Below are 21,323 nucleotides of genomic sequence, written 5' to 3'. Positions count from 1 at the left end.
CTCAGAGCCTACACAACAGTCACCTCAAAAACAGCACGACATTCTTACAGTAAATATCACCATCACACTGGCTTCTACTGGTGTTAAAGCTACACAATTAGCCAAACACAACAAAATATCTGTGAATTTCCAAACAAACCAAACCTGGTTTCCAGACAGAATCAAAACAGACAGAGAGTGGAGAAGACAGGACTCTTTCCTTGGTGTCAGGGTTTAAATCAGTTAGGTTCTCTTTGATGTCATGCGGTTTTTTAAAGTCTCTGGTTGTCACAGACGATCCACTGACTGTCTGTTACATCCATCAGCTTCTTCTGATCCAGCCAATCCAAGTCAAACCATCTTCTGATCCAGCCAATCCAAGTCCAACCATCTTCTGCAGTCACATAATTCATGATAATGGAAATTAATGATATTTAATGGTGTTTGAGGGCATTAGACAGTTTAATCCAGTGTTTACTGTGATGAGGGTCATGTGATCTATTACGTCACAAACTTTATGTATATGTGGTGTTCCTACACAACATCTGATATTTTCTATATGTGTGGTTATGCTATATGACGTCTAGCACTTTGTACATATGTGTTTACCTTACAGGACGTCACTTCCTAATATATCTGTGGGTGCACAATATGACAACAGACTTTAATCACTATACTTGTGTGTGTGTGTGTGTGTGTGTGCACGCTTGTTCATCCTATATAATGCCATTTTATATGTCTCTGTGTCCCTACAGGACATAAAATGTTTTACATATACATTTTATATGTCCTCAAACACTTTATTTATGTGTGCTTATCCTACATGATATCAGACACTTTATACATTACTTTATGTGACATTAGACACATTATATGTGTATGATCTTGAAAGAGGATCCGGATGACAGAGGCGTCTGGCTGGATGCAGATGCTAATGCTAATGGTGTCAGATCCACACGGTGTTGAAATATCCTGCTGAGGATACAACACTGGACTACTTCAGAAATCACAAATCTAAATCAAACACACATAAGCATGTGTAAGCCTGACATGAAATTTCTCCAAGCGCTGATTTAGGATCAGCTTATGGCTTTAATGTTCCTGATAAACAGTTAAATGGAGTAAAGGGAGCTGATCCCAGACCAGTGATCTTAATGACAGATGCTCAGTACATACAGCCTTTGGACACATAACAGGGCTGACTGAGGGAGACGACTGTATGAGAAATTATATAGTGTGGAAACCCACTCTCACACACACACACACACATATATATATGCCCTTGCGCCCCTGAAACATTCTCTATTTACAAGCAAAGAACACAGAGTGCTATACATGTAATTAACATAAGAGTAATTTTGTGATTTATACATGACCCTCCGGTTAAAAAAAGAAAATATCAGTGCACTTTGTAAAATTTCATGAAAGTTTTATTTCATAATCCAAAGACAGTATCTCCCACGTTATTATTTTGATATTATAACAGCAAATATAACGGAATTAAATATAACCTAACAGTTTTTGTCTGAAAAACAGTATGACAACAGTTAAAGCTGGGACTGTACTGGAGCCAAACTAGTCTTTTCCCTGCACATTGTACAACAGAGAATTCAAATAAAACCTAAAACCTTCAATGGTAATCACGGCCACTGTGAGACATGGGCTTTCTGATAAACAGACCTTTATTATGACAGAAGAGCAAAAAAGGCTAACCAGCAAATCAACAGACAGATAAAGACAGAGAGGAAGAGAGAGGGGTGAGACAGAGGGAAGAGGACGGTAAAAAAGAAATGATTTTTGGCATTATTGGACAGATACCCGAACAACACACACCAAAAAAAAAAAATCTGAATCCAGCAACATTTTATACAGAGACAGAGAGAGAAACTCTTTATTTACAACCTGTAGTGCTTCTACATCATAATTTGTCATTAGTTTTATTACAATACAGTACAGTAAAGTTGTTTTATAAAAGTGTGGTTAAAAATATGAGGCAAATCTTCCCGAGGAGTAAATATGTTACATACAAACATGTTGTCCCGTTTCCCAGAGCCCTGCGACATGGTGTTCACCATTACCCACAAACCCCTGAAAACGTTTAAAAAGCAGACAGAGCCAGAGATAGAGGGAGAGAGACCGTCTAGTTCTGGGAAGACCATAACAAGAAAACGCAGAGGGGCTTCTGGTAAACTGCACAGAAATTCTCATCCATGTTATGCAGACACGCACACACTCACACACACACACGCACACACGTGCACAAACGCGCACACACGTTGCTCCTCTTCTGGCTAGACCAGCAGGGTTTTCTCCTTAGACCTGGTCTCTGAGTTTGGCCAGTCTCTGTGACAGCTCATCCTAAAGAAACAACATCATAGTCACAACCTCACACACAACATCACAATCACAACCCCACACACAACATAACAATCACAACATCACACACAACATCACAATCACAGTCACAACCTCACACACACTCACAACCTCACACACAACATCACATTCACAACATCACACACAACATCACAATCACAGTCACAACCTCACACACAATCACAACCTCACACACAACATCACATTCACAACCTCACACAGCATCACAGTCACATCAAACACAACATCACAATCACAACATCACAATCACAACCTCACTCACAATTACAATCACAACCTCACACACAATCACAGACTGTAATGATTTGACTGTTCATAAAAAAACGAGCTTTAAAATGGTATGGTATGGTAATGGTATGGCAATGGTATGGTATGGTATGGTAATGGTATGGTATGGTATGGTAATGGTATGGTAATGGTATGGTATGGTATGGTAATGGTATGGTAATGGTATGGTAATGGTATGGTAATGGTATGGTATGGTAATGGTATGGTAATGGTATGGTAATGTATGGTATGGTAATGGTATGGTAATGGTATTTATCCTCCAGAGAGGGGCATTCAACCATAAATACTCACACACAAGCGCTTAAAAAATAAGCAACAAAAGACAAGAACATTCCGTTTAGAGTGGTCCTGAGCACGGCTCTGCCTGAACACTGTGTAGGTGATTATCACAGCAGGCAGAGAACAGCTCTGATCAGTCCTGCCCACTGCTTTATGATAAATCATATCTACTCATATCTCATTCTTTCTGTGTGTGTGTGTGTGCGTGTGTGTGTGAATTCCTACCTGTTCTGCAGATGCTACGCTGGTACCCACTGATCCGGTCTGTCCCTGGGGGAGCTCCATGTTCAGATCCAATCTGCAAACAAACACACACATACACATCATCATCATCATCATCATCATCATATTAAAGGAAATACATAGGTATGATGGGTGATCACAGAGTATGATTAATGTGTTTGTAAATGAATGGACCAATCACAGAGCTCACACACTCACCCTGCCTCATCCGCCATTTCCATCATCAGAGATTCAACTTGGCTCTGAAAACACAAAGAATATGCATTAGAACCAACACACTTACACATACACAGAAACAAACTCTAATCAGTTACACACACACCTGTTGTGTAAATGTGTGTGTGTGTGTAAATGTGTGTATGTATATGTGTGTGTGTGTGTGTGTGTCTGAGTCTGCGTGTGTGTGTGTGTGTGTCTGCGTGTGTGTGTGTGTGTCTGCGTGTGTGTGTGTGTGTCTGCGTGTGTGTATGTGTGCGTGTGTGTGTGTATGTGTGCGTGTGTGTATGTATGTGTGTGTGTGTGTGTGTCTGTGTGTGTGTGTGTGTGTGTGTGTCTGTGTGTGTGTCTGTGTGTGTGTGTGTGTGTGTTACCTGAGGCGTGGTGAGAGTTGTAGAGTGTGTCTGTGTGTGTGTGTCTGTGTGTCAGTGTGTGTGTGTGTTACCTGAGGTGTGGTGAGAGTTGTAGAGTGTGTGTGTGTGTGTGTATGTCTGTGTGTGTGTGTGTGTGTGTGTGTGTGTTTTACCTGAGGCGTGGTGAGAGTTGTAGAGTGTGTGTGTGTATGTGTATGTCTGTGTGTGTGTGTGTTACCTGAGGTGTGGTGAGAGTTGTAGAGTGTGTCTGTGTGTCAGTGTGTGTGTGTGTGTGTGTGTGTGTGTCAGTGTGTGTGTGTGTGTTACCTGAGGCGTGGTGAGAGTTGTAGAGCGCGTGTGTGTATGTCTGTGTGTGTGTATGTGTATGTCTGTGTGTGTGTGTATGTCAGTGTGTGTGTGTGTGTGTGTGTGTGTGTGTGTGTGTGTGTGTCAGTGTGTGTGTGTGTCAGTGTGTGTTACCTGAGGCGTGGTGAGAGTTGTAGAGTGTGTGTGTGTCAGTGTGTGTCTGTGTGTTACCTGAGGCGTGGTGAGAGTTGTAGAGTGTGTGTGTGTCAGTGTGTGTGTGTGTTACCTGAGGCGTGGTGAGAGTTGTAGAGTGTGTGTGTGTCAGTGTGTGTGTGTGTGTGTTACCTGAGGCGTGGTGAGAGTTGTAGAGTGTGTGTGTGTCAGTGTGTGTGTGTGTGTTACCTGAGGCGTGGTGAGAGTTGTAGAGTGTGTGTGTGTCAGTGTGTGTGTGTGTGTGTTACCTGAGGCGTGGTGAGAGTTGTAGAGCTGCTCATTGTGTCCTCCATCTGAGCCGTCTGCACGTCCAGCGTCTCAAACTGACGCTCAAACTTCTCCATCAGTGCTGAAATCTGACCAATCACAAGACAGTAAAATCGCATTTATCTACACATCTGACCAATTAAAGTAAAGAATGATTTCATCAGAGTGTGGCTCCATCCTGTGGAAAGCTGACCAATGAGAGAACACGATAATGGCAGCAGACAGGAGGCTTACAAACAATTGTGCAAGACCATTTCCACTGGAAAGACATCTGATACAAGTATTTCTTTCTCTCTCTCGAACACACACACCTCACAGATACACACACACACAAACACACACGCCACACACACACTCACAGACACACACTCACAGAGACACAGACACACACACCTTCTCTAAGTTCATGGATTTCAGTGTAGAGTCCATGCCCTTCACCACCCCAGCCATGGATTTGGTGACCTGTGACATAAGGGTCAGAGGATATTAACACAGTTTTAAAAAAAAATGGAACATTACAACAATGTGTGAGAACATATATTTGCATGTGTGTGTGTATATGTATGACTGTGATTATGTGTGTGTGTATATGTATGACTGTGATTATGTGTGTGTGTGTGTGTGTGCGTGTGCGCGTGTGTGTGTGTACCTGGTTCATGGTAACTGCGGTCTGAACTCTGGCAGCCACAGCATCGACACGTGCGCTCATCCTGAGGAAGTTCACTGATTGGTTCTTTTGGCGAATGGCATTTTCTGCATGGATCCGCGCAACCTCCACGTTCCCCTTCTGAATAGCCTGGTAACCAGCCCACAGAAGTCAGATTACACACTGACTGACCTAGGAACAGTTTTACCTCACCCAAGAAAGGTTTAACACACTTTCCCTCACACTGTCTCACCTAACACTACTCTACGGCCCTAAGGCTTTTGATCTGTCCTCTGTGTAACCTGTGTACACCAGGCCTCAGTGTGGACGAGAAGGATATGGGCCAGAGTGTGTGTGTGTATGTGTGTGTGTGTGTGTGTATGTATGTGTGTATATATATGTATGTGTGTGTATATATGTATGTATGTGTGTGTGTGTGTCATTCCTTTCAGTTTCATTGCTGTCTGATCTGCAATGACAAAGCATGTTTTCCCTGGTTGTGCCATGATGTCATCAACCAAACTAACCAATGAAGTAAATTCTTCAGACAATCGGCAGATCCTCTGAGGCTGAGGAGGAGATGTTTACCTCCTTTTTCCCCCTTAACTGGTTCACAGAGACTAAACCTCTTTAGCGCCATAAGCACTGGTTCTGTTTCCCGCAGGAACCTCAACAACTGATTTGTCCTGCGGTAATACCCCTGATTAGATCTCACCCTCACGCTGATGTCCTGAGACGTCTCTTCTTTGTCCTGCCCTCAAATAAAACCAGCTGCTCTAAGCCTGTATTCTTACAGCCTGGTCCCAGCCAGGAGACCACCCCCCCACCGAGTCTTTACTCCTCTCAAACTTGCTCCCCACTTCAACTAAACAGAAGTTTTCATTTCCACTGTGTCCTCAGGCTTGTTCTCTGGGAGTTTCTAAACCAGCCATCAGTGGAGCTGCTTTGTGACTGTAATAAGAGCTACACAAAAGGCAGACTGTGTTGAATTATGTCGAACTGAATCAGTGACTCAGAGAGTTTACTCTTACCTTTTTCACCTTGGCTTTCTCCACCTTCTCCTCTTTATCACATTTCTTGGAATTTCTCTGCAGCTCTTTGGCTGCAAACTTGAGGTTAAACAGCTGTTCTGGGTACAGTGGTTAAGGAATCATTTGTGAAAGTTTAGCATCATGATTGAAGAGCAGACTGACTGAAAAGGGTAGGCCAAGCATTTACACCCTGTTTCACAGAGGAAAATACTTAACTAATGACTTGCTACTCAAGCTAATCTGTGTTCAAAGGTCCCCTGTTCTCTCAGGCAGGTCAGGTTATCTCTAACAGGTAGCCTACACCTGATATGACATGCAGACCTAAGTTATAGACTAATACATTAACAGCTGGAAAATCCCTCATTGGTGACATAATGTGGGCAGTGACGGCCTACGTAATAACGCGTCACGGCTCGAGAGATTCCCAATGGAAACAAATGCCTTCCCACCCTCTCTCATAAATGCAATGTTCCTTAGCTGTTTCCCTATTGGACAGTTAACTTTCGCAATTAGTTATTAGGATGACTAGGATTATCGGCTTGTAAGAATACCCTTCCAGCCAACAAATAAGCCAAAACAACAACAACTACCAAAAAAAGTCTCCAGACACAGAAAATAGAGCCCCGTCGATGATTTGACTAAGCTGTCAAACAGGTTGTTCTTCTTGTTCTAGTATCTAAATCTATTCTTAGCAAACCAACATTGGAAAATACTTGGTAACGTTACACTTTCGGTGACACAGCTAGCTCGTTCTGCAGAACCTTGAAAACACACCAGAGAATCCGCCGTTAATAAAAGTCACGAAACGCTACAGAGGACCAACACGGAAGAGTGTAGATACCCAAAGTATTCCGAGAGAAAAGTAAACACTTTCCCAGGCCTGCCCCCGCTCACTTGCGTGGAGCCAAATAAAAACTCTCGTACTGTGCGTCGCTGTCGATGAAAAGGATACTTTCCATGTTCGGCATAGTGTCTGTTCTCTGTTGTTCCACTAATCAGTAATTAAAGCTGAAATCGGACTGTCCTCTCGCAGGCTCAGAGTCTCTCCTGTGATCCACTTTCCACTCAGTTTAAATTATTTCCCTGTTTTCTCTTCCGGGCTTCACAGCGCCGCTGGAATGACGTCAGGGTCATGTGTTCCGATGACGCCACTGTTTCAGAATGCAACCATAACAGCAAAGGTGGACAAGTCACTTCAACGGTGTTTCTCCTCTAATCTCTTAAATCTAGGTTAACAGACATTAGTTTGGTGTTAAATCACGCGCAAAATTTGGACATTTACTAGAATCGCTACTGCTTCCTTTTTTGCTCGCTTTTCGGTCGCTTTGGACAAAAGCGTCTGCTAAACGACTCGATGTAAATGTTGTAAGTAATTCACTTGTACGGCATCAAGTATTATATTTCTGTAAATTAAAATAAATAAGCATTTATATTTCTTCCAGTGTGCTGTGGTAACCAGGGAAAACGTCATGTTTGTCGAATTTATACTCTCGATAAAGATTCTTTGATTTCGGAGATCTATCTTAAAGAGTCATGGAAATCTACAAGGACCAAGGGGGCATTAGAATATGACAGTCAGCGTCTCTCCCACCTTCCACATCTGGAAACACAAACAGAACTGATAACTTAAAATCTCCTGTACTGATAAACAGTTTATAACACGTTATGCGGCTGCATGAAGAACTGCGGGCAACCCGAGTTTCGTTTGTATGGTCAAATGCTGGCTATTTTAACCGGCTAAGTTTAACCAGATTCTCCTCCGTGTTCCGAATTGTCATCTCTACGCAACATTAAAGACAACATCAGACCTATTAGAACATAAAATGGTTAAACAATTTATGTAACATACTCTCATGTGAATTTTCATTAAGTAAATAATCTGGTATCATAGCAGACCAAACATTAACAGATGGAACAAAAATAAGATAAAACAAAGTAATACAAAATAAAAATATGCAGAGACTATATTGGCAAAATTTTACATGTTTATTTAAAAAACACAATCCAAAAAGTGTAAAAAAAAGAAAAAAAAGAAAGAAAGACAGTCACATACAAGCTTATTACATCTAGAATATCTTCATCGCCATCATCATCATCATCATCATCACTGTTACAATTGAACTGGCCCTGAACTACTCTTGTTTACCAAACCAAGAAGAGAGATCCCTGAACACAAGGGACGGGGGAGAAAAGATGAGAGGATCCAAGGTACGATACTGCATCCTGATTGGCTGCAAACAACAGGTTTGTTTTGTGATTGGCTGCTGTTACATGTTTCTGAAGGTAGATCATCCAGGCAGCTACTGAGACCAGTCAGAGAGAGTGAGGAGGTTTAGGAGCAGGACAGACAGAGGGAGAGACCAGTCAGAGAGAGTGTGTGGAGGTTTAGAAACAGGACAGACAGAGGGAGAGACCAGTCAGAGAGAGAGTGAGGAGGTTTAGGGACAGGGCAGATAGAGGGAGAGACCAGTCAGAGAGAGAGTGAGGAGGTTTAGGAACAGGGCAGATAGAGGGAGAGACCAGTCAGAGAGAGTGAGGAGGTTTAGGAGCAGGACAGACAGAGGGAGAGACCAGTCAGAGAGAGAGAGATTTAGAAACGGGGCAGACAGAGGGAGAGACCAGTCAGAGAGAGAGAGGAGGTTTAGGAACAGGACAGACAGAGGGAGAGACCAGTCAGAGGGAGTGAGGACGTTTAGGAACAGGACACACAGAGGGAGAGACCAGTCAGAGAGAGTGTGTGGAGGTTTAGAAACAGGGCAGATAGATGGAGAGACCAGTCAGAGAGAGAGAGAGGAGGTTTAGGAACAGGACAGACAGAGGGAGAGAGTAGAGCATCTGGAGTGAGGTAGGAAACAATGAGAGAGGAAGAAAAAGAGGAGTGAAGGAGATTGTGATGGTCACTGGAGTGTCAGACTGACATGGAAAATAAGACAGGAGAGACAGAGAGAGAGAGGGGGAAAGAGAGAGCACCTTTTCATTTAAAGAGTGGAAGTCCTAAAGATGCTCATATTCACAGTTACCTCAGAATCCCTCATGTAATAAATAACACAGATTTAATCTTTCAAACTGAGAACTCTCTCTATGAATAATGCTCGCGGTTGCACCACAGAAATCAATCCAAGGCTTCACAGCACCACAGAGATTTCACACGATCTCCACAAAACACCCCACAGTCCACAGCTTGGCACCAGTTCCTTTAACAGAGTTAATATTACAAAAAAATGCAAAGAAATGTTATTATTAATGATAAACAGTCTCTTCTCAGTTCAAAACAACTGAAATTAAAAGAACAACACCACCAAAGCTACATAAAACAAAGACCACACACAAGCAGGCCTGGGCTTTTGCATTGGCTTGAGGAGAAGCAGGTCTGATCTGCTGTGGATAAACCAACCACCTCTAATTCATCTCTCAGCTGCCTCATGTGCAAACAGGACTTCTGAAGGATTCTAATAATAATAATAATTCATCATTATTACTGTAAGGTAAGATTGAATTGCAAAGTGTATATTACAACAGTGAAAAAATAAATATATTCTGCAATAAAAACAGTACTCAGTGTATTAGGGTGTGTGTGTGTGTGTGTGTAGGAGGAGTTAAATCTCCTACAACTCCCATGAGCCTCTTCCTTCTGTGCTCCAATCAGGAGAGCACAAAATGTGTGAGCTAGAAGTAGTTTAATGCATCTCTTAAGATTTGATCAGTTTAAAAAAAAAAAAAAAATCTACACCTCTGACCCCTCCAAAAGAAGAAAAGGCAAAACCCCTCAGAGGTCTGACATGCTGTGCCCTCAGACACGCCGTGCCCTACTGACCTCGCAGCCGACTCAGAGAAAGCGGCGGAGCAGCCGACTCAGAGACAGCGGCGGAGCAGCCGAGTGTTTCTTTGACACGTTTCCCAGGCTCTGTGATTAATCAGATCCGTCTGAGTCTCAGTTAATGCAGGAGGAGAAAGCTAAGAATGTCTCAGCAGCAAAACCACAGCACCCAGTTCATTACCTGCATCTGAGAGGACTGGAGAGGGAGCAGTGGGCATGGGAGAGACACTGAGAGACAGACACACAGAGATAGAGAGACAGACACACAGAGAGAGAGAGAGAGAGAGAGAGAGAGAGACAGAGACACAGAGACAGAGAGAGAGAGAGACAGAGACACAGAGACAGAGAGAGAGACAGAGAGAGAGAGAGACAGAGAGAGAGAGAGAGAGAGAGAGAGAGAGAGAGAGAGAGAGACAGAGAGAGAGAGAGAGAGAGAGAGAGAGAGAGAGAGAGAGAGAGAGAGAGAGAGACAGAGAGAGAGAGAAAGAGGACTGGAGAGGGAGTAGTGGGCGTGGGAGAGAAACAGAGAGACAGACACACAGAGAGACAGACACACAGAGAGACAGACACACAGAGAGACAGACACACAGAGAGACAGAGGAATGGACAGAATAAGAGGAGATAAGGAAGTTACCACACAGTAACTAACAGCTAACAGACAGTGGAAAAAATGCTTTGAATAAGAGACAGATTACAAATAAATAACGAGAGAAAAGCACCAGAAAAGCATCTTTACAGGAAAGAGCCCTCAGAGGAGGAGAGGGAAGAACAGATGACCAGAGAAACAGAGAGAGAGAGAGAGAGAGAGATGACTTTTTAAGGCCTAGGACTAGAGTAAGGCTGAGGTGTCTGAGTGGTTGATGGAGGAGGCGTTTCCTTGGAAACATGGGAGAGAGTTAGAATCAGCACCACAGTCCATTTAGAGTCGTAAACAGTCTTCATGACAACAATGCAAAAAAAACAAACAAAACAAAAACAAAAAGAAAACAAAAAAACCCCCAAAAGGACATTTGTACAAAACAAAGGGGAGTAAGAAGGCGGCGGAGATCCCTGCAGTATGGCTGTAGTGAGTCTGTGTGAAGGTTCAGTGTGTCCAGCCCATCAGATGACTGACCCTCGCCCTCTCTGTCATACGCCGCACCCTTCCCGAACGCGACATGCCCAAATTCAGGGGGTCCGCGGTCGGACCCTCCTCATCTGAGTCATCATTGTACAGAACGGTCCGTCGTCCTTGGTTACGGGTGTTCACACGGCCCGATTTTCCAGTTCTCTGATTTGACCTCTGGTTTCCCGCCGACGTCCGCGTCGCCGTCTTTCTCGGCTCCTCCTCTTCCTCCTCGTCGAGCTCCTCCTCTTCCTCATCGAGCTCCTCCTCTTCCTCGTCGAGCTCCTCCTCTTCCTCATCTGGCTCCTCCTCTTCCTCAGGTTCCTCTTCCTCCTCTTCTTCCTCCACCTGCTGCTCCGCCCTGCGAGCCCGTTTGATGCGGCCCGGTGGTTCCTGCCCTCCTTTTCGTTTGTGGCTGGTGCCGGCGCTGGGACTGGCACCGGGACCGGCACCGGCGCCGGGGGCAGATTTGCCTTTGCTCCTGTGGGACAGGCGAGGGGCTTTACTGTAGTCATGGTCACCACCACCATCCGGGAATTTACCCAACTCAACGTCACTGTCCTCGCTCTCAGAGGATGATGACGACGACGATGAAGAGGACGAGGAAGAGGTTGAGGACGAAGATGAAGACGAGGACGCAGAGCTGTCTGACCCAGAGACTTCTTCCTCCAGCGTGCGAGCGGCCGTCCGTCTGTTAGAGCGCCGTGCGCCGTTTGTCAAAGCTCCGTTACACAGGCCGTCTGGACACAGAGTAAAGACTCCCATTAACACAGCAGGCCACAGCACCCAGACACACACACACACACACACCAACCCCTACAGCGCACCCAGACACACACACACACACACACACACCAACCCCTACAGCTACAGTACATACACACACACCAACCCCTACAGCGCACCAAGACACACACACACACACACCAACCCCTACAGCGCACCAAGACACACACACACACACACCAACCCCTACAGCTACAGTACATACACACACACCAACCCCTACAGCGCACCAAGACACACACACACACACACCAACCCCTACAGCTACAGTACATACACACACACCAACCCCTACAGCGCACCAAGACACACACACACACACACACACACACCAACCCCTACAGCGCACCCAGACACACACACACACACACACACACCAACCCCTACAGCTACAGTGCATACACACACACCAACCCCTACAGCGCACCAATACACACACACTCTCACACCAACCCCTACAGCGCACCAAGACACACACACACACACACACACACCAACCCCTACAGTTACAGTACATACACACACACCAACCCCTACAGCTACAGCGCACCCAGACACACACACACACCAACCCCTACAGCTACAGTACATACACACCTCGCAAACTGTGTGTACGTACCTGAGGTCTTTTTAGGTATGGTTCGACTGCGTGTAACTCTGTCTGTTCCTGGTTGTCCTGATGAGGAAGAGGATGAGGAGGATGAAGATGATGACGAAGATGAAGGCTGACTGTCCTCATCAGCAAGAGCAGCATTAAACCCTGCTATAAACACACACAGTAAACAACATTATACACACATGTTAAACCATGATATATCAAACACACACAAACATACATACACAGTAAACAAATATTATACATACACACTAAACCATGATATATTGAGCACAAACACACACGCACACGCACACACACACACACACACAAACAGACAGAGTGAACAAACATTATACAAACACACTAAACCATGATATATCACACATGTACACACACATGCACATGCACGCGTGCGCACAGACACACACGCACAGACACATGCACACACAGACACAGACACAGACACAGACACACACACACGCACCTTGGCAGGCTCTCTGTGGGCGGGTTCTGGAGGGGGGCGTGTGCTGGGACTGCTTGGTGAGTTTGGGTTTTTTACTGGACTTACTCTTCCCTCTAGGGCTGCAATGCAAAATACACACAAAACAGTTAGTATATGCCATAAAGAGTGGTTGTGTGTGCGTCTGTGTGTCAGTGTGTGTGTGTCTGTGTATGTGTGCGTGTATGTGTGTGTGCGTCTGTGTGTGTGTCTGTGGATGTGTGTGTCTGTGCGCGTGTGTGTGTGTGTCTGTGGATGTGTGTGTGTGTGCGCGTGTGTGTCTGTGCGCGCGCGCGTGTGTGTGTGTGTGTCTGTGGATGTGTCTGTGCGCGCGTGTGTGTGTGTCTGTGCACGTGTGTGTGTGCGTTACCTGACTGGAGATGAGCTCTGTAATCTCTTGCTGTAGTTCAGTCTCTGCTGACTCCTCTTTTGATTCTGAACGGCAGATTTGTAATCCGAGATTATGGAGATTATGTGATGTTCGAAGAATGCGGACAGACTCAGAGTCATGCTGTAAATCTAAAACAGATAAACAAACAAACAAACAAAGTGTCATTTATAACTTGTATGACCCTAACTGGGAGAAGTGTGTGTAACTGGAGGGGGAGATGACCCTAACTGGGAGAAGTGTGTGTAACTGGAGGGGGAGATGACTCTTACTGGGATAAGTGTGTGTAACTGGGGGGGGGGGGGGGGGGGGGGGGGGGGGGGGTGACCCTAACTAGGAGAAGTGTGTGTAACTGGAGGGGGAGATGACCCTAACTGGGAGAAGTGTGTGTAACTGGAGGGGTACTGGAGCTAAACTGTGTCTCACCCTGGACTTTTTGTTGGGTGTGTACGCCTTGGAGTTACTGAAGATAAGTCGAACATCTTTGGCAAACTCCATCGGGTTCTCATAGTTCCCCGCGACCAAAGTCTCGGAAACTGTGCCCAGATCCATCGGCGTGTCAATAATGTCCCTGTAATCCTGACAGAGGGAGAAGACCAATCAGAGAGAGCTGTTTATTGTTTATTGTTTACTGTTTACTGTTTATTGTTTATAGGATCCCCATTAGCCAGGCTGTACACCCTCGCTATCCTTCCTGACCTCCGAAAAGCAAAAAATCATAATAATCAAGTTGAAAATACATTACATGGCAAGAAGCATCAAAGTCAAATGCAAAAAAAAAAAAAAAAACACCAAATTCAAGGACACAAAATGAATAATGAATACTTTGAATAAAAAGGATAAAAACCTAAGCCAAAACAACATTAAGTCATTGTGAAACACACAAACACACACAAAAAGCTGTCCAATAACACACCCTCAGTCTGCGTGAGGAGCAGAGGAGGAGGAGGAGAACGGGGAGACGGAGAGGAACACAAATCAGAGGGGGAGGAGAACATACCGGATATGCAAAAAGGTCGACGGGCTGGCGGAACGGCTCGGAATCTGGGCTGTCAATCATTCTTCGGAGCAGCTCCCGACACTGACCATTCCAGGCGTTGACGTCCAGGACCACGCCCCGTTTCTGAGGCGCGGAATTACCCCGCTGCAGAGGGAGAGGGCGGGGTTAAAACACCTCCTCCTTAAACTCTTTAGCGTTGACTTCTTAAATGGATAATTACACTCCAGACCATGGCTGCCTGATGCACTGACACTCTGAATGTCATACATGTCTTTTCACTTGTTGGTTCCAATGTGAATTTTTCTACTCACTCTCTGTCCCGTCGACGTGCCCGGAGTGTCCGAATCAACGTCCACTTCCTCCTGTGAACACACACACACACACACACAACTCCATCACCTATTAATGCATACGACACACACGCCGTACCGTAGGAAAACACACACATGAACGCTATCACTCTCACACAGACGGATACACACAGATCCACTCACATCCTCCTCTGCGGCACTGCTCAGCTCTGCCTTCACCTTACTGTACAGGTCCAGTATGTCACAGCAGCTCTGGTCCCTGCACACACACACACACACACACACAGAACAGTTCCACCTATAGTACGACAACAGAACTTCCAAAAAGCTTGAAACTGGAAAGGAAACTGAAAGAAGGGAGAGAGAGAGAGAGAGAAAGAGAGAGAGAGAAAGAGAGAGAGAGAGAGAGAGAGAGAGAGAGAGAGAGAGAGAAGAGGGGGGGTTGTGAAGGGTGGACTGTACCCGATGAAACGGAGGAGAACATCAGTGACAGTCTTGGCCGCTGTGACAATGGGACTCTGAGGCTCGTTAAAGGTTCTGGCGTTGTGCTCAATGTAACGAACCTCCCACATCAACGCAGAAATCCTCCTACACACACACACACACATACAGGCGCACACGCACGCACACACGCGCGCACACACACACACACACATACAGACACACACATACAGACACACACATACAGACACACACACGCACGCACACACACGCACGCACACACACGCACGCACACACACGCACGCATACACACACGCATACACACACACACACACACACACACACACACAGACACAGACACACAGACACGCGCACACACACACACGCACGCACACACACGCACGCACACACACGCACGCACACACACGCACGCACACACACACATACATACACACACACATACACACAGCGTTTATAATGTTAGAAAACTACACACACAAACACACACACACATACACAGGCTTTACATTGTGTTAACAAATGTCTAACAGTGTGCTTGTTGTGTAGGAGTATGTGTCTGTGTGTGTGTGTACCTGTAGAATCAGTGCGTGTATGTGTGTGTGTGCGTACCTGTAGAAGCAGTGTGTGTATGTGTGTGTGTTTATGTACCTGTAGAAGCAGCGTGTTTGTGTGTTTATGTACCTGTAGAAGCGGTGTACCAGGCGTCGTCTGATGGTACTGAGGTCTGTTGGATAAGCGACCACAGTGCAGTAGAGTGGGTAATCCCTCAGATCCACCGGGCAGGAGAAGGCTTTGGCTACGTCTGTGCGCACACACGCACATAAAAATGCATTGGAAAAGAGTTCAAACATGAAGCTGTGACTACATATGTGAACATGTTTTAGGGTCTGTATGTGTGCATGAGTGTGAACATATATGACTTTGTCTGTATGTATGTGTATGAGTATATGTGAGTGTGTGTGCTTGCCTGTGTGTGTGTCATACACAGTGCAAGAATAAGAAGTTGGTTGATGGCTGTAATGATTTTCTCACACTCTTCATCGTATGTGTGTGTGTCGTACCCAGTGTGAGGCGTTGGTCAATGGCTGTGATGACTCTCTCACACTCTTCATCGTGTGTGGGTGTATGTGTGTGTGTGTGTGTGTGTGTGTGTGTGTGGGGGGGGGGGGGGGTGTCATACCCAGTGTAAGGAGCTGGTCGATGGCTGTGATGACTCTCTCACACTCTTCATCGTGTGTGGGTGTATGTGTGTGTGGGGGTGTGTGTGTGTGTGTGTGTGTGTGTGTCATACCCAGTGTAAGGAGCTGGTCGATGGCTGTGATGACTCTCTCACACTCTTCATCCCGTATGTGTGCTCCCCACTCTCCCTCCTGAGGCTGGTACAGCAGAGACTGGAGCTCATCCTCCGTTACCGGGACACCATCACCAACCTCCTCTGGGACTGGAGCTGGGGAGTGTCAGTCACAGAAACACTGCATCTCATTGGCTGATTTGATCTCATTGCTCAAACACAACATGGTTCGAAGATTGTAATTAAGACAAGTTATCACACACTCACAAATTCTTCGCTGTAACGAACACAAACTTTCATACATCTCTGGAGTAGGAGTGGTCCGGGTGTATATATACTGTATATACACACAGGTTGGTGTGTAGTATCGATTGTATAGACACATACACGGACTAGTGTTACCTTCATCAGGAATTGGCTCCATGTCCCATGGACTCATCTTCTCTCGCTCTCCGTTATCCCACCTACAGACAGAACGCCACACAAACATTTACACCAACGCCATACATTTACCCCAACGCCACACAACATTACCCTAACATTACCCTAACACCACACAACTTTTACCCTAACATTACCCTAACACCACACAACATTTACCCTAACATTACCCCAACACCACACAAACATTTACACCAACGCCACACAACATTTACCCTAACATTACCCTAACACCACACAACTTTTACCCTAACATTACCCTAACACCACACAACATTTACCCTAACATTACCCCAACATTACCCCAACACTACACAAACATTTACACCAACGCCATACATTTACCCCAACGCCACACAACATTACCCTAACATTACCCCAACACCACACAAACATTTACACCAACGCCACACAACATTTACCCCAACATTACCCCAACACCACACAAACATTTACCCCAACACCACACAAACATTTACACCAACGCCATACATTTACCCTAACATTACCCCAACACCACACAACATTTACCCTAACATTACCCCAACATTACCCCAACACCACACAACATTTACCCCAACACCACACAACATTTACCCCAACATTACCCCAACACCACACAATATTTACCCCTACACCACACAACATTTACCCAACGCCATACATTTACCCCAACATTACCCCAACACCACACAACATTTACCTCCACCTTACCCCAACACCACACAACATTTACCCTAACATTACCCCAAAACCACACAAACATTTACCCCAACGCCATACATTTACCCCAACATTACCCCAACACCACACAACATTTACCTCCACCTTACCCCAACACCACACATTTACCCTAACATTACCCCAACACCACACAACATTTACCCTAACATTACCCCAACGCCACACAATGTTTACACTGATATTAACCAACACCTACACTATTACCAAACCATTACACTAACATTCCCCAATATTTACCACATCAACACTAAACATTCACACAAATATTACCATCTACACCAACATCTAACCCATTACTACCCAACATTACCACCAACATTACTCAACACTGACACAAACATTACCCAACACCACACACCAATATAACTCAACACTGACACACACACACACACACACACACACACACACACACACACACACAGAGTTGAGACTATACCTGACAGTGTAGCACTGGAAGAGACTGTCTGGGTACTCTGGCTGATAGGGCTGCTGGTTCTCCACCGTACCGAACCACCAAGCGTCGTCAATAATGCTACGGAAACGCGCACCTACCAAACACACACACACACACACACACACACACACACACACCATTAACACAGCGTTAACACACAGACATACGGACACACACAAATAAACATACACAAGCATCGTAAACTACGCTACAGAAACGCACACCTATCTGAGAAACACACACAAATACACTCATAAGCATTGTCAATAATCTTAAGGAAATGAGTACCTAACACACACACACACACACACACACACACATAACAGTTAAAAAAAACTGACAAAAAGTACCACAATAACCGGACACACAGTGACACACAGTTACCTGGCTGCCAGTTGCGTTCTTTAGCTTCATTGTAAAACTGTTGTAGCACCAAAAAATCAATGACATCAGGCATGTCATGATACCTGGTCCATTAGAGAGTTCAGAGAGTTTAGGGCGGGATAAAAGACAAGTTCACTTTTTTAACACAAGATTTCACATTTTGACACAGAAAAATTGTACACAGTGCAGTCTGTGAGAATGAGTGAGAGAGAATGTGTGTCAGAGATAGTCAGTGTGTGTGTGTGTGTGCATTTGTATATAAGTGCATCTGTGCTTGTGCATGTACATGTGTGTATGGTTCAGAGACAGTCACTGTGCGTGTGTGTATGTTTGTATATGAGAGTGTGTGTGTGTGTGTGTGTGTGTGTGTGTGTATATAACCATGGGTGTGTGTGTGTGTGTGTATATAACCATGGGTGTGTGTGTGTGTGTGTGTGTGTGTGTTATGTAAGGGAGAGAGACTGTGAGATATCATACTTGAGGCTGAAGGACTCGTTGGTCATCTTTCCTGAGATGGGGTCGAGGAAGGCCAGTTTGAGGCAGCACAGAGTAGGAGGGCCAACCTCATATTTAATACCCACAACCTTCACTGACTCCTGATCCTGTGGAGAAACACACACACAGACACACACACAGACACACACACAGACACACATACAAACGCACAAACAGACACAGAGAGATGTCTCAGACTTGCTCACATGAACTATAGAGACTGAACAGAAATCTCTGGCCCACTGACTGGTGTCATTCTGGGGGTGTGTATATATCTGACTGTCGTTCTGGGGGCGTGTATATATCTGCATTAAACCAGTTCATTTCATTATTATAGCAGTGACTAAAGGCTGATTTATACTTCTTTGTAGGCTCAACGTGTAGACTACGCTGTAGACTACGCGAGTGACCTACACCGTTGTGAGCATTTATACTTGTGCGTTGGTGTGTCTGTAATCACATCGCCAAAACGCTAGTTTCTATGCCACTGTGTTGATTTCCTCGTGCATTACAAACGATGGAGTAATGTTGAATAAAAAGTCGGAATTCAGTCATTGCACAGCAATATCTGTAAAACAAGTTCTGCGTTCAGAAGAAAGACCAGTTTCTAAACTGTGGGGGACAAACAAACGGAGCTCTCAAAATAATGAGCGATCAGTTCACCATTTTACCATTTTCGCGACTGAAACTGAGCGGATCATGGGGGAGTTGGAGCTAATAAATGTTGAGCAACAGTTACTTTAACTGAAATTACTGTAACACAGAAAAGAGAGGAGTCATCGGAGGAGATGGTGTGTATGACCATTGAACCGACTGAGCAGAAGGAGGGTGATGTTACTAAGCCGACCAATCACAGGTGTTGCGGTCTGCTGCGACGCAGAGTTACATTCCTGGGGAGGTGCGCGTCAGGCTACGCGTAGGGTACACGGCTACGCAGAGCCCACGCCGACTCGACGCAGAAGTATAAACTGGCCTTAACTCATTTGCGCTGGACTGTACCAGTCTAACCCTTGACAGGCAGCGTGATGCTTACCCTGAGGTCCAGTTTGTTCCACGGCTGTTTCTGAGGGTTGACACTGTATGCTTTGGCACGCCGCACTGCTCGTACGTACGCCTGGTGACCCTGCCGAAAATATATCAACTACAGAGAGAGCGAAGAGAGAGAGAGAGGGAGAGAGAGAAACAGGGGAGTGCGGAACACAGTCATCAGATCTTGCAGTGCCACACACATAAATAAATGATGGCTGTTGTTTTGAGGTGTGACTGTTGTGGACGGTACACATGGGACGGGTGTGAGGTGAGTGTAGGGTACACACTGAGGGCTGATGCCTGGTGTAAATGTCGTGCAGTGTGTTCTGTGTTCTGTTGTAAATGAGTTTGAGAGTTACCTCGTCACCCATCTGTGGTACGAAGGGTGAGCGGCGAGGAATTGTCTCCATGATCCATGACGGGGGCAACCACTCCTCAGTGTCCGCACCCGCCAGTGGCTACAGCCCCACACACACACACACAGACACACAGACACACACACACACACAGACACACACACACACACACAGACACAGACACAGACACACACGCGCACACACACACACACACACACACACACACACACACAAACACACAAATTATAAGTTCCACGATTTTAATAAACAGCCCAAGCCCATTACTGGATTAAACTCTCTGACGGCTCGACGGGTAAAGGAGCTCACCCTCTGTTTTGTCTGTTTGGGTTTTTTCTTCTTCTCCATCTGTTTTTTCTTCCGTTCCTCATCACCCTCTCTTTGCCCCTCTCCCTCCTCCTCAGAGCTGCTGCTGCCTTGGACACGCACTGGCCGTCTGATTGGCCGCTTCGGAGGCTGTAAGTTGATCCCTGCATCTGCTGTCCAATCAGAGTACTCACTGGAAGAATCACTGGGAAAAAGTAAAATATTCAGTTAAACTGTGTGCCCACTAACACAGCAGAGCTGTGTAAATGTGATATAGTCATTTAGGGGTGAGTGATGTGATTGAGTATAGTGAACTGTGCGTAAATGTGATATAGTCATTTAGGGGTGAGTGATGTGATTGAGTATAGTGAACTGTGTGTAAATGTGATATAGTCATTTAGGGGTGAGTGATGTGATTGAGTATAGTGAACTGTGTGTAAATGTGATATAGTCATTTAGGGGTGAGTGATGTGATTGAGTATAGTGAACTGTGTGTAAATGTGATATAGTAATTTAGGGGTGAGTGATGTGGTTGAGTATAGTGAATTGTGTGTAAATGTGATATAGTCATTTAGGGGTGAGTGATGTGATTGAGTATAGTGAACTGTGCGTAAATGTGAT

The 21,323-nt window shown here is 45.3% G+C and overlaps 2 protein-coding genes across 2 annotated transcripts in view; both read right to left on the bottom strand.

Moving 5' to 3' along the window:
• Window positions 1-1,502: 1,502 nt before the first annotated feature.
• Window positions 1,503-7,296, bottom strand: chmp1b (charged multivesicular body protein 1B). Its single transcript, XM_030792468.1, has 8 exons — window positions 7,171-7,296; window positions 6,219-6,316; window positions 5,191-5,337; window positions 4,935-5,003; window positions 4,523-4,630; window positions 3,385-3,428; window positions 3,169-3,241; window positions 1,503-2,337 (listed from the first exon to the last, which is right to left on the bottom strand). The coding sequence occupies exons 1-8, from the start codon at window positions 7,184-7,186 to the stop codon at window positions 2,293-2,295; spliced, it is 600 nt and encodes a 199-aa protein (XP_030648328.1). The 5' UTR covers window positions 7,187-7,296; the 3' UTR covers window positions 1,503-2,292.
• A 3,365-nt stretch (window positions 7,297-10,661) lies between these two features.
• brwd3 (bromodomain and WD repeat domain containing 3) overlaps window positions 10,662-21,323 on the bottom strand; it is a 26,434-nt gene continuing 15,772 nt past the window's right edge. The window contains exons 23-40 of the mRNA XM_030792650.1: window positions 20,706-20,907; window positions 20,382-20,480; window positions 20,027-20,134; window positions 18,976-19,100; window positions 18,499-18,581; window positions 18,097-18,208; window positions 16,878-16,939; window positions 16,476-16,631; window positions 15,866-15,986; window positions 15,185-15,310; window positions 14,906-14,981; window positions 14,723-14,773; window positions 14,412-14,555; window positions 13,838-13,990; window positions 13,394-13,542; window positions 13,009-13,106; window positions 12,546-12,689; window positions 10,662-11,880 (exon numbers count right to left, since the gene is read on the bottom strand). Coding sequence (XP_030648510.1) covers window positions 11,120-11,880; window positions 12,546-12,689; window positions 13,009-13,106; window positions 13,394-13,542; window positions 13,838-13,990; window positions 14,412-14,555; window positions 14,723-14,773; window positions 14,906-14,981; window positions 15,185-15,310; window positions 15,866-15,986; window positions 16,476-16,631; window positions 16,878-16,939; window positions 18,097-18,208; window positions 18,499-18,581; window positions 18,976-19,100; window positions 20,027-20,134; window positions 20,382-20,480; window positions 20,706-20,907 — 2,770 coding nt within the window. The 3' untranslated portion in view covers window positions 10,662-11,119. The remainder of the gene's footprint in view (window positions 11,881-12,545; window positions 12,690-13,008; window positions 13,107-13,393; window positions 13,543-13,837; window positions 13,991-14,411; window positions 14,556-14,722; window positions 14,774-14,905; window positions 14,982-15,184; window positions 15,311-15,865; window positions 15,987-16,475; window positions 16,632-16,877; window positions 16,940-18,096; window positions 18,209-18,498; window positions 18,582-18,975; window positions 19,101-20,026; window positions 20,135-20,381; window positions 20,481-20,705; window positions 20,908-21,323) is intronic.

This window comes from Chanos chanos, chromosome 15 (genome assembly GCF_902362185.1).
Source record: "Chanos chanos chromosome 15, fChaCha1.1, whole genome shotgun sequence".
Lineage (NCBI taxonomy): Eukaryota > Metazoa > Chordata > Actinopteri > Gonorynchiformes > Chanidae > Chanos > Chanos chanos.
Note: the sequence above shows the minus strand (reverse complement) of the source record. Positions and strands in the feature narration are given on the sequence as shown.